Source organism: Microtus pennsylvanicus, chromosome X, assembly GCF_037038515.1.
Source record: "Microtus pennsylvanicus isolate mMicPen1 chromosome X, mMicPen1.hap1, whole genome shotgun sequence".
NCBI lineage: Eukaryota > Metazoa > Chordata > Mammalia > Rodentia > Cricetidae > Microtus > Microtus pennsylvanicus.
This window is the reverse complement of record NC_134601.1, coordinates 40,562,827-40,577,186: the sequence shown is the minus strand read 5'-3', so window position 1 is coordinate 40,577,186 and position 14,360 is coordinate 40,562,827. Positions and strand designations below refer to the sequence as shown.

At 39.0% G+C, this 14,360-nt stretch overlaps 1 protein-coding gene across 1 annotated transcript in view; it reads right to left on the bottom strand.

The window, feature by feature from the left end:
- Trpc5 (transient receptor potential cation channel subfamily C member 5) overlaps positions 1 to 14,360 on the bottom strand; it is a 277,912-nt gene that overhangs the window by 102,801 nt on the left and 160,751 nt on the right. The window contains exon 3 of the mRNA XM_075957321.1: positions 2,107 to 2,628. Coding sequence (XP_075813436.1) covers positions 2,107 to 2,628 — 522 coding nt within the window. The remainder of the gene's footprint in view (positions 1 to 2,106; positions 2,629 to 14,360) is intronic.

Below are 14,360 nucleotides of genomic sequence, written 5' to 3'. Positions count from 1 at the left end.
AGAGGTTCATACTTAAACACAGTGTTACCTACTGAACATTCCCTAAAAGGAGAAATGTGGATATACCAAGAGAAGATTGAAACTGCAATTACAGGCATGCACCACCATGCCTGATTTACTGTTAAACACTTTTTTCCTTTTTGAGTATTCTCTCATTCTCATGTAGAGGTTGTTACTCTTTGAATACCTTTGACCTATGAGAGAGATTTTTGCTCATCCTTTTTACCAGCCTTCTTCGGGGTCTTAAGGTCATTAGGAAAGTTATCTTTTTAAAATGTCTTCAAATTGTTTATGAGCTCTGAATATGTGACTCTTGATTGAATTTGTTGCATTACATCAGGAGATAGGATCCATTTAAACTAATAATTAGGCTGGGGAGACGGCTCAGGATGTAGGGGCACTTGCTGTGTAAACATGAGGACCTGAGAGTTCAAATCCCACAAACCCATGTAAAACACTGGGTATGGTTGTGCATGCTGTAACTACAGCGCCCTGTGTAGGGGGGAGGGATATGACAGGTAGAAACTGGGTATGGTTGTGCATGCTGTAACTACAGGTTTGGAATGATTATTGGAGTTTCTTGGCCATCCGCCTAGCTTGAAGTTCAATGGGAGACCCAGTCTCAAGAGAAAAAGCAGACAGTGGAGTAAAACACCCAGCGTCCTTCTCTAACCCCTGGGCATATGAATGCGTGACTATGCCTGTACACACATGTGTATGCATCGTATATCACAGCTGGATACACACACACACTCAGTTATGTGCACACTTAATGATACTATTAAGTGTGTAGAAGGGGAAAGGACAAAACACAGAGACAAAAGTAAAAATAATAAGGACTAGGCTGAGAAGTTATGGCACATGCCTTTAATCCCAGAACTCAAGAGGCAGAGCAGGAGGATTGCTATTAGTTCAAGGCCAGCCTGGTCTACTGAGTGAGTTCCAGGACAAGTCAAGGCTACACAGAGAAACCCTATATGGAGAAACCAAAACCCCAAATGAAACAACTCCCCCCCCCGTCCCGTAAGCAACTACTGAAACTAGTGGAACATGTCTGTAAACTCAGTCCTTTGGGAAGAAGATCATGTGTCCAAGGAGCTTCCTTCATGTGACCCTGTCTCAAATGCCACAAATGCATTCTTAGGTGTGCATGTACACACACACATGCACACACATGCACACACACATATACACCATACCACCACCACTACCACCAAAACTAAGGAAAAATGGATATAAGAATAATAAACAAAAAATTAATATGTCATTCTCTTCAGTTTATTAAGACAAATAAACCACATGACTTTAAGAAAAAGTTTTAAAGTTTTTGAATGATTTATGTGTATGGGTGTTTTGCTTGCATGTATGAATGTATACCATATGTGTGCTTGCTGTCCACAGATTTCAGAAGAGATCACTGGATCTCCTGGAACTGGAACTACAGATAGTTGGGAGCCACTAAGTGGCACTGAGAACCAAACCTGGGTCCTCCGTAAGAACAACAAGTGCTCTTAACCACTGAGCCATTTTTCTAGCCCCATTTCCAAGGAATTTAAGGGATTCTTTTTTATCATGAAAATGCTAAATTCACTTTGTGTAGGTAATCTTGTGAAGATAAAATTAGATTTCATTTACTTATGTTCAAACTAGAAACTAGCTGTATTGTTTCATATCGACATAAAGAAAGCTTTTAACTGTAAAATAATAAGTGATCAGGTATATTCATATTATTATATAAATTATGAAGATCATTATCTTTATAAATTTTGTTCCCAAATATAGTAAGTTAAACTTGTAAAACATCTTCAAACCAGGAGGACTGCAATTTCTCCTCTCCTCAGTATTCTAAACCCAGAGAACAGTCCTTGACAATTATTGGTTGAATGATAAAATGCCTCCCTTTCAAAGAATCAGGTGACTACTTTTTTGGTCAAGAAGAAACTACACAGAAGCTGTCTGTATCACAGATAAATGGGTCTAACTGGAAACCCTAGCCAAGCACACATGGTTGAAGTCTTATGTGATAGAAAAATACTGAGTCTTGATTTGATGCTGTGGACCCTGAAAGCTTTAAGCTTCCAGGAACCAAAGATGATCTCAGCTTACCTCTTTCTGGTGATATTTGATTGCCACCTTCAGCTTGGCTAGGTCATGGTACTTCTGTGGGTCAAGGTCTTCACTGTGGTCATCTCGATGGTTGAGGATGATCTCTAGTTCTCGGGAGCTGCGCGCTTGGTCTAGCAGGTCCTTGGCAAAGAGCTTACATTGCTGGGAGAGCTCCTCATACTCGGCCTTGAACTCATTTTCCACCTTGCTTAGCTCCTTGAGTTCCCAGCCCAGCCGGAAGGCAGTGAGGATGGGGTCCTCGCTTGATAAGGCAATCAGTGAGGGGCTTGCCAGAGCCTTGTAGATGTTCAGTCGGGACCTTGAATGGCGCAGGCTGTCTACCTCTGAGCTGGACACACACTCCACACAGTTGCAGCGGATTTGGTGGGGCCGTGGAATAGTGACCCGCTTTTGGACGAGCAATTTGATGATTTCATAGTTGTTGGTGTGGGCGGCCAACATGATGGGAGTGATGTCTGGTGTGAACTCAGAGAACTGGGTGTCCATCAGCAGAGTGGGTATCTAAATGCAAGAAATGAGAAACACAGAGGGCAGGGTTATTGTTAGGAACACAAGGAGCTTCAGTTGGTAATTCAGAAACTGAACTTTCTAGTCTCTTGTGACGTCTTACCTAAGCAGGTAATGTTTGTGGGCTGCTGTGTGGCACTTCCCTAAGCACTTTCCTTGCATTTACTTATGGAATATTCACAGCACCTAGTTGGTAGGTATTCTTCCCATGGGAAGAAGCTGTGAGAGGCTAATGGATACACCTACAATTACGTAGTAGTAGTAGGAAGGCCAAAATTCAACCCAGGTAGTGAAATTGTCAAGGTCCGCTCTTAAAATTAGGCTATCATGATATGTCCAGTTTTATCTAACAGAACAAGGAAAACAAAGAAGGAGAAGATCTTGCTTGTGGTCTTCTGGCTGAAGATCATAAAGTCCTAACGGTATATGGTGTTTCATGTTTAGCTCAATAGCTGTTGAAACTGCTGAAATATTGACTTCAAAGACCAAAGACAAGCAATCATTTTGAAGACCATGCAACTAAATAAAGCCATAATTGCAACAGAAAAGACTCTTACAAATGGTATTGACTTTGCATGCATACAGGACTTTAGAGGATTAATTCAATTTCTTCCAAGTCCAGGAAGGTAGAAAGAATTAGGTATTGTTAGGGAGAAGTAATATTGTAAATGAGGAGTTCCATGCTTCAGGCAGCATTGCTAAAGACAAGGGGCATTTGATAAAACTGTTGTCTAGAATGCGATGTTGGTGGAAATGGTATCTATAGCCAGAGAACATTATGTATTCCGGATCACACCTAGAGAAGAGCATAGACCCTAATAAATGAGTTAGAGTAGTCTTCCAACTTGAAAATAAATCTTAGGGGACTTTGTTTTCAGGCCAATAAAGAAAGCAAGAGGGTCTGGAGTCACAGTTGGGTTAGTAGACTGTTTGTCTAGCATGCACAAAGTCTTTGTTTCAGTGACCTGGACCATAGAAACTGGACAATGTTGAGAATACCTGTAATCTTAGCACCTTGGAGATGGAAGCAGGAACATCAGAATTTCAAGGACATCCTTTGCTATATCTATACAGGTCAATGACACTAGCAATACAGGAGATTCTGTCTCAGAAATGAAAATAAAATGGAAGCCCAGGGAGCTCCCTAGACTCACATAAGAACCAGAAGATTGAGGAGAACAGAGACAGTGAGGGGAAGGTTTTTGGAAGAAAAATCTGAGTGTGTAAAGCATGGGTAGCATTCCAGCAGATGGGGGAAATACTGATCTGATTACATTTGAGGAAAAGAAGTACATAGTGTCAAAACTCACTTTCAATGGGAGGAAGACAGTTGGGAGCCTCATTAAATAGAAAAATATTGTTTTAATCAACACTCTCTTTCTATCTTTTAAAGACTACAACAATAACAATCTACAGTTACTGGTGACCTTACAAAATCATGATATACTGGTTTTCATCATTTTTACCTCCTTTCTTTCCTTTTATTTTTTTTAATTCACTTTGTATAAGGGATTTCTAAAACAGGGAAGTGGCAATAAAAGGGGGAGAGGGAGGAAAATTAAGGGGAACAGACTGCAAGAAACCCCACTTTCCTCACTGAGTAGCTGCATCGGCCTCTGAAGGCTGTCAGTCATTGCTAGGCTAGAGAAGTGAGTAAGCATTGGAAAACATTGGGAAAGAGAAGCTACAAACAAAACCAGGGGAAGTGAACAACTCTGCTTATAAAGTAAATTGGACACAGGAAAGAATAATCTCAGAAATTAACATAAGCCTACAGGCTTCGGAAGAAATAGGTCTGAGTGGGCCATGAACATAAATACAACTGCTGTAAGGCCATGGAGTGGGGAGAGATGGAAAGTGAGCAGGTTGTCATCGTCTGTCCAGGAAGAAAAGAGCTCATATCTGGAAGATCTGTCCTTTCTCTAGGCAGAAGACATTTTCCAAACTTCGTCATTATCGCAAGTGGTTGGGAGAAGGTGGAGTGGGTGTCAACCTGTTGGATAGTTTTCTCTGGGTGATCAGACTGGAAAGTCCAGGACTTTAGTAAAGCATATCTTTGGATATCTATGATGGTGTTTCTAGAGAGGCTAGGTCATGAAGGCTCTGAAATAATTAAAGAATTAATCTACTGATGGATTCATAATATGAAGACATTATTGAGGGTGTGTGGTTTTCGATCATTCAATGGGTTATGGATATTTGTTATTGTTTAGGAGGTTTGCTTACACATTGTGATTTGTTATAGTCAGGAGGAAAGTTGAACAAAGAAGGTCAGAGATAGAGTTCTTGTTTTGAAAAGAAAAAAAGGGGATATAAATATAATAAGATAAAAGGGTAGATTATTGAATCTACTCTGAAAAGAAAAAAAGGAGGATATAGATATGATGAAATAAAAAGTTAGATTATTGAATCTCCTTTTAAAAAGCAACTACTAGTTTTAAATGTTTTACATTAGATTGGAATTTTGTATATTATATACAATTTTATATACTGACACAAATTTGAGATTAATTGTTTAGAACATACTGTACATACATTTCAACTCGTGTTCAAAGTATTGTACCTATACAACTCATTTAACAAAGTAATGCAGATTTCTTACCCTTGAAAATTATTATCAATTGTTTAGAATAATAAGGAAATGCAGGTTAGTAGTTGATCACATACTATAATCTAACTTGTCATATTAAGAATGTTTTCAAGGTCAAACAAGGATAAATTTTAGATAGACAGATTATCTTTGAACACTTCAGAGATCTACAAAATATGGCATTTAAGATGTTTTAATATAAAAATGAATTAAAAAGATTTTTTTAATAACATCAGTTCTTTTTTAAACGACAATGAGATATGTCTGCTCCTGGCAGCACCGATTTACTTCAGAGAAGATAATGGACATCACAGAAACTCCACATGGAGTTTACTTTTCTTTGTGGCAAAAGTAAGCCATCGGGGAAGAAAATGCCCTTGCCTTGACTTCTGACAGTATGCTGTCCTAATTGGACAATCAGGACACAAAAATAAGTGACTGCCAAATTTTCTCAAGACAAGGAGGGAGAGCCCTTCAGAATTTTCTGCTCCACAGAAAGGAAGGTCTGTCCAAAATGCTAGGCCTGTAGGATGAAGATGGATGCGCCAACGTTGCAGAAGAACTTTGGGTGACTGTCCAGGCAGTCAGCTGTTTCTGTCATTTCTCACATTTTTTTTTGGAAGTTGCTTGCTCGCATTTACTGCTTATTCAGCTAATATTATTTCCTTCTTGGGTTTCTGAGGGAATGGAAAACTAGATAGTTGAGTTTTTCTTGTTTACCAGATGCAGAAAGCAAGTTATGATAGGAAGTAAATTAGGTACAGGACTTTGGACTCATCAAGATAGGATATATAGAAAGTATTTTCTCTGAAGTTGTCAAATGCAAATGGACTAGACATTGTTGGTATAGTTATCTCCTGTATATATTGTATATAGTTATTGTACTACGTGTTTATAATTTTTCTTATGTTAGTTATAGTCTTTTTATTTTAGAGAAAAGGGGGGATGTAGTAATATTTCATTTTTATTTTAGTAACTAAAGCTTGCCTAAAGATCAGAATGCAAAACAGCCATACCAGTCATCCATACAGGCCAGGCAGTGGTGGCACACACCTTTAATCCCAGCAGCCACTCTAGTTAGTCATAGAGGCCAGGAAATGGTGGCTGTATGTCTTTAATCCTAGCACTAGAGAGGAATAAGAGGTGGGATGAGCCAGGAACTTGCTCTCTTTCAGTCTAAAAATTTCATAGAGGTAATAGCTTTCTAGTGACTTGGCTGCTTTGTTTTTCTGATCTTTAGCCTGAACCCTAATATCTGTCTCTGGGCTTTTATTATTTGTGCTATAGTGAGCATCACCAGTACTGTCTTCTTGGAACTGTTGTTATATTTTAGTGTATTTCTGTGCAAGTCTTATTATCTAAAGTTAATAAAAATTTCATGGACGTCCTTAGACCTTTGTATCCTTATAAGTTACCGACTGATCAGCTAGTCTTTGGGGGGAAAAGTCAATATCAAGTCATTAAACATTAATTATTGACAAACATATCTGGATCATCTCTGATAGAGGTTATTTATATTTAATTGATAACATCCAGAAAGAACCCCTGGGTCTTGTGTGAAAGCTGCAGTTTTCCAGAACTGAACTGTTAGTTGTTTTAAAGAGTAACTGTAGCCTTTCTCAAGGCCTTACACTTTACCATAGAGTATTTATTCTTCTCATTTATAGATAAACTTTGCTACCTGTAATGGTTCTTTAGCAATTGGCAAAGAAAGTTGAGAACAACTTTGCAATGTGCGAAGCAGGAAATTGGAAGTCCTACCTACTACATTTTTTTGGGTTGTTTTTGCCTTTAATTAAAAAAAAAACATACTGCTCTATACATTACAATGCAAATATTTCTTCTCTGGTGGGACACATTTAATTGTGCAGATAATTGATCCGCTGCATACGCCTATGAATTTATTTCCACATTCTTGGCAGTCTTAAACATTTTTTTCCCCCGTCAAAGACCAGAGAGTGAGTATTTCGGCATTGTGGGACCTTACAATGCTACCATTGTAGGACCAAAATTGCCACAGGCAATGCTTTAAATGATTGGATATGACTGTGCTCCAACAGAATAGTATTTGAAAAAGCAGGTGATGACCACAGAATTTTGTTTATGTGCCACAATTTGCAAAGTCCTGTTTACACATTTTCTTGTTAATTTATAAGATAAACTTTTTGACATATCTTCATTTTAAATTTGTGTGATCAAACTTTATTGTTGACCTTTTAAATATTCTGTAACTGTTGTTTTTGTTTAAATAGAGGTCAAATGCAAAATTCAATTTTATTATCTTCTTACCTAACTTGCCTTCTCTTTGAACTATAAAATCAAGCCGAATGATCTTAGGCTTCCAGTTTAAAGCCATATCTTTTTTAATGAAATAAAAAAGAAGCTGGCAGGGATTTTGGAAGAAGAGAGGGAAATCATCAGGCTAATAAATTAAATTTGGCTTATATTATCTGCAAGAAACCTGGTACATCAGCTGACTTGATTGAATTTGAGAATTTGCAATGATGTGTGCTAAGGACATGGCCACTAAAGAAGTTACATTGCCTGCCTTTCTCTGAGGTTTTGCATTTAGACCCTACTGAGTTTGTTCCTACCATCCCCCAAGGAATCCTTGTTGAAAACTAAGGATTATACTTTGGGATCCTTCTAGATTAGTCAGCATAGGATAGGATTGCTCAGCTAAGAGCTTATCCAAGCAGTTCAGTGAACAGAGTGAGAGAAAATCACCTTCCTTATATTTTTCTTAAATTTTATTGACAAAGGATGGCGCAGAGGGATAGGTGATGGCATAATCTCCTCACTTTTAAGAGTAGCTCAAGCTTTTATAGAGCTTCTGTTCATAAGGGACCCAAGTGATAAATCAACTTCCTTTAACCTCAACCCTGAATAGACTGCTTGGCAATTTTCTGGACTCTACGTTTTCTGACTTAGACAGGCGTTCTTGGTAGAATTTACCACAGCCTTCTGAAATTTGAACTACCTATTTGCAACTAATAGGAAGACCCATTTCAGTAGCCACTTCATTCATACCCACAGCACCATCTGTTCAGACTCATTCTCTCTGATGGCCATTTCCTCAAAGAAGTAGCCTGATAGCATCATGTTGGAAATTAATCTCCTGCCTTATGTCTAGAGTGATTGAAATTGCAATCCTCCCTTTCCATCTGCTACGTCTTTCCTCCCCCGTCCAAATATATCAGAGAAAATCAATGTTCAGCCCTTTCCAGAAACTATTAGAAATGATATTTCATTTTTCTGTATTACACAGAAATAGAGAACACCAATATCTAATCACATCCATTACTATTCTTTGCTGCCTACACAGAAGAATAGATAGCTAGTAGTTGTGATGTATGAGCTAGTTTGGAGACAGGCAATGGCATCAGATGGGGAAGAATCTGTTTTCCAGACTTGAAAAAACAAAGCCATAAGAATTCAAATTTGCTGGATCGTGTCAGCTGATATTAAGGCTAGTGTATGTAATAATTTGGGTTAATAATTTAGCTCGGACAACTACAATGAACAAAACAGGAGTACATCACTCAGCTTCATGTTACTACAAAACTATAGGAGATAATCCATTCATAAAGGGGAAAGATTTAGCTGATAGTTTGGAGGTTCAAACCCATGATCAGATGGTAAATTGGTTTGGCCCCTGGAGAAGGTGTCAGATGGCAATGGCATGAGTTCATATTGGAGCAGGAGAGATAGAGAGTGCTGGCTGTGATGCCAATCATGTAAGGACCTCCAATTAAGCCTTATCACTTAAAGGTTCACAGAACCTCCCCAAAATACCATTTTAGGGTCAATCTTCTAACATATGGGACTAGAGAGAGTGTGCCCTATATTCAAACCATAGTAAGGAAAAAGCCACAGAACTCACCTGACTTTTAAAAAGCTAAATAAAAATCAATAATATGGGCCTGGAAAAGAGGGCTCAGTGGGCAAAACAGTTTCTGTGGAAACACAAGGAACTGAGTTTGCATAGCTAGTGCCCATGTAAAAAGCTGTTCATAGTGACATACCTGGAACCACAGTGCTGGTAGGGCCGAGGCCGGAAGTTCCTTGAACTTCATTGGCCAGCCAACTTAGCCTAACTGGCTCATGGAGAGACCTTGTCTCAAAAAATAAGGTGAAGAATGATAAAGAAGACACCAGAGATCAGCATGTCTCCTCTACATGGCACATGTACCCCATACACACATATACAGTTGTGCACTTATGTGTGTACATAAATAAAACACTATTAATTAATTCAAAAAAGAAAGTTAAAACAGATCATTAACATACATAATAGTGGCAAGCATCACCTTAGCAAGGATAAGCCTGACACTAATGGTTACTATTTAGTGAGTATGCGCATACAAGGAACATGCTGAAGAATACAATTTAGTCTTCATGATTACTCTTGGCTTTAGGTATAATAATGTCTTCATGTTACATTTGAGAAAACTTAGCTGAAGACAAGTTAAATGGCTTGAACAAGGTCACACTACTAGAAAGTAATGAAGTCAGAATTTGAACCCAGGCAACTTGTGATGGGGACTATTTCAGGAGTGAAAGTCTCACCAATGTATTTTTTGTACTTTACAAAAGAATGAAACCCTATTTTGCCAGTGTGACTTGGGCTTTAGTTACCATTGCAGGAGGGGTTGGAGCTGAGTTTGATGTAAACAGTCTTTCAGGGAGACCACGGTTCTGGGTTCATTTTCCACAGGGCTTTACGTGATTTTTTAAAAATTAAATCCCTTTGTAGATTCTTTGTTAGACAGAGGACGGTATCTATTTCTTCTCAGCCCTCTAGTGACAAACTGATTATTTGTCCACGTGACTAATCATCACACGAGTAGTGTTAGTTTAGCTAACATAAATATGGCTTCTGGTTATGGTGGAGAACTCTGGTACAGACAAAAGACCATGGTGGTACGTGGTAACCAGTTTGCCATCAGCTATATGATAGGATTCAATATAAATAACCACATATTATTTTACAAGTGTTTTTAGCTACAGATCTTCCTAAGAGCATGCTTGCCAGCAAAATCAAATAAGAAATGAGTGGAAAGAGGAGCTTTTTGTGGGAATAGAGGAACTAGGAGTCTCTATTTTGCTTAGGCAGCTTAAAGCCATATAGTTGGAAGATGGATATTATCACAAGGTATTCCAATTCAGGCTTAGAAGAGCTTGGAGGATAAACAAAGTGAACTATTTGGTTCATATTGTGTGGAAGGAAAGTTATAAAACTATAGTGTTCTCACAATCACTCTCAAAAGCAATGAAAAAGAAAACAAACTAAAATAAACTATTACTGTCTGTCAGTTAGTCCCGTTTCAGAGGGGAGAAATAATTGAGAAGAAAGTAGTTAACCAGTCCCGCACGTCTCCAGCTCCACAGGACAAATCAGTCTTAAACACTAGAATAATCACTATTGACTCCACATACTCCTTCTTAGACATATTGGTTTTAGACTCTCAAGGCCTTGGAAAGTCACTCCTCACTATAGTTCTACCAGTTTGGAGTTGCACCCTGGCAGCCTTACAGTTCTAGGGTCTCCATGGCAGCCTTACTTCAGGTCCAGTAAGCACTGTCTTCATGGAGAATCTCTGTGACAGCTCTAACCGCACACTCCTGTTCAATATTTATCGAATCAGGGCTATCTGTAATGACTCTCAACATGCAACAATTCTCTGACGGCTTTTTCAGGTTGTCTGTAATATGCTTTGAAATCCAGATGGAAGTCTCCATGTCTCTGTCCATTGTATTGTGTGCACTGGCAGAATTAGCACACGGTAGACGTTGCCAAGTACAGCTTGCTCTTTTACAGCAGGAGGTTGAGCCACCCTTTGTCCTACTTGACTTTTAGCTAAGGAGGATAAGAGGCATTGCAGTCACATTTGCGATTCAGTACTTGAGGCAGTCTTGGGCAATGAGTATATGGACATGTCCATGGCCTGTCAGTAAAACCATTCTGTCCCTTGGAACTTTGAACCCGGAATGGGAGGGGCAGACTTCAAGATTTCTGAAATGCCTAATGTGCTTTTCTTCCTTTATTTTGATGATCCCTCTGTCCTATTTGTATTAATGTCTCCATCAGACAGTTGCTCAGTTACACTCTTGGTTTCTTCTTTCGAAATGTTCTTTTAGTCTCTAACACATGGCTGGGCTGCGAATTTTCTAAATCTTTCTGCTCTGTTTCCCTTTTAATTATAAGTTCTATTTTAAGTTATTTCTTTGCTATCCCATTTCACTGCAAGCAGTTAAAAGTAGCCATGGAGGCTGGAAAAAGCTGTTCTTCGAAGCTGTGGGTTATTAAACAAGAGTCTCAGTGCTAGAGGTAGGCTACCTCCTTGTGAGTTGTTGCTCAGGGAAGGCCTAGAGCTCCCCCTCACAAGCATTACACATTCTTTCCATTCCTCTTGATTGCCCGTGAGAACTACATGATAGGACCCTAATGCTGAAAACAGCACACGTCTTAGTCGCAAGATAGAGAAGTCAAACTGAAACTGAGCAGGAAGCTTCCTTTGTAGTCCCAGAAGGTGCTGGGGAAGATAAATGGCCCCAATAGTCTTTTCTAGCTGTTAACAGTATGAACCAAGAAACCACCCTGCCAGGTAAGCTATACCCATTTCTGTAGTACTGGCATTACTGTTATGAGGCTATTCTGATTGTATTTGGAGTCCATTATAAAGGAAGGAATTTATGTTTGGTTCTGTACACCAAGTCAAAAACCCATGGCATGGGAGGTTATAGGGCTCAGGGAGAAACTGAATACTGTCATTAAGTTAAATGGATACAGCATCAAACTGCATTCTAAATAATTACGTCTATACCCATAGATAGAATATAATCATAGCCTTAATCAGTGAAGTCTCTCTACTCAGTGAACCTTAATGAATGCACATACTCGTGGCTATAAAAAGGTGCTAAGAGTAAGTGGTGAATGAATGATCAGCCCTAAACAAGACATTTACACCATCTCCAATAAGGTCCAGGGAACACTGTGTGAAAGAGAGGGCAGAAGGAATGTTAGAACCAGATGTTAGAAGAACGGCTTGGAAATGGCGTGCTCTGTGCAGGATACATCCATTGCAATCACAAACTTGGCATCTGTGAAGGCTTATATGCATTGAGTCTGTATAAGAACGGGCCTGTCAACAGTCAGGCATGGATGAAGGAGAGGCTTGGGGTCTCTACCTCTCGCTGCTGCATATTTACTAGCAGGTAGATCAAAGAGAGGGGAAGTCATTTGTAGTGATATTTTATTTGTATTTTAATAAATAAAGCTTGACTGAAGACCAAAATGCAAAACAGCCATATTAGTCAGCCATACAGGCCAGGCAGTGTTGGCTCACACCTTTAATCCCAGCAGCCACACTAATTAGCCATAGAAGCTGCATGGTGGTGGTGCATGCCTTTAATCCCAACACTTGGGAGGTAGAGGTAGGTGGATCTTTGTGAGTTCGAGGCCAGTCTGGTCTACAGAGCTAGTTCCAAGACAGCCAGGGCTACACACTGGCCCAGGCACCACTCCCTGGCCTATATGGCTGACTTATGTGGCTGGTTTGCATTCTGATCTCCAGGCAAGCTTTATTTATTAGAAGACAAATGAAATATCACTAGAGTCGTTGAATTGAGCTGTATACCCACTGGTGACTCCACCAGGCTCCAGTGGATAGTGCTAATCCAATGGTCAGATTTAACTAGGTGGTCCTGGTTAAACTAAATGGGTTACACAACAAAACCAAAAGTCATGAACCTAAGAAAGGGACTGGTGGCAATGGAAGGATCAGAGGGAGATAGGTATGAGAGGGTGGGGAAAAGAGCAGTCAGAATGTATTATATAGCTGTATAAAGTTGCCAAAAAAATTAATTAAAATTTTCATGAACTCACAAAATGTAGTCATTCACTAACTGGAATGCTTTATTGCTTAGAACTTTCTCCTTTCAGCCTCATTCATTGCTCATTGCTCTTAAAGTCTACATTCCATATTGTCCCAGTCCATGATACACAATTTTTAAAAAATATTTATTTATTTATTATGTATACAATATTCTGTCTACATGTGTGTCTGCCGGCCAGAAGAGGGCACCAGACCTCATTACAGATGGTTGTGAGCCACCATGTGGTTGCTGGGAATTGAACTCAAGACCTTTGGAAGAGCAGGCAATGCTCTTAACCGCTGAGCCATCTCTCTAGCCCCCATGATACACAATTTTTAAAAATTAATAATAAATACGGCTTTCACTCCAGTTTCCAATATTTCCCCCCAGTTCCATCTAGGACCTTATCAGAATAGCATTTTCTCTCCATATTTCTGTAAGTTTGTATCCCACATTTGTGTTGACATTACTTTCATTGGGAGATCTCTGATGGTTCTAACCCTTAGTGGTTCATCAGTACTTAATCTCTAGGGAGTTACAGAACTTTCTCATTCTTGTTTTCTGAGCCTTTACAAGAACTAACCTTAATGCTCTGTCTGTAGTAATATAATTCTTTTTTTTTTTCTAGTCTGGATCTTCACATTATTCCAGCTTCTGCCCATGACCCTATCCCAAAGCTACATCTACATTCTCAGGTATTCCTTGTTAGTAATGGTCTCCCTTTTCTATAGCATTGTCTTAGTCCATTTTCAGTTGCTATAACTGAAAACCATGGTAATTTAGAAATAGTTGTATTTGTCTCATAATTCTAGAAGCTGAAAAATCCGAGTGCATGAAGCTAACACCAGCAAACATCACACAGGGCCTTTTTCCTGCATAAGATTGAGAAAGATATGACATCTGTGCAGACAGAACAAGCAAGTCAGAAAGAGTTTGCTTCTATAACAAAGCAAACAAAACATTTGCCTCTATAATAAACCCATTAATCTATCAATCCATGTACAGGTCAATCCATTGGTGAGCCTAGATCCCTTATGACTCAACCACTTCCCAAGGATCCTGACTTTTAAATATCATTAATAGATGATTCCAAGGATTAAGTTTCCAACACATAAAATTTGGGGGGAGGCATATTTAAACCATAGCATTAGATATTCCACTGGGTGAGGCCAAAATTTCCTGTCATTTAGTACATTGAATGGTGTAGAAACAATTAATAAAGAAGCACACACATGAATAAATAAGATAGAAATTTGAT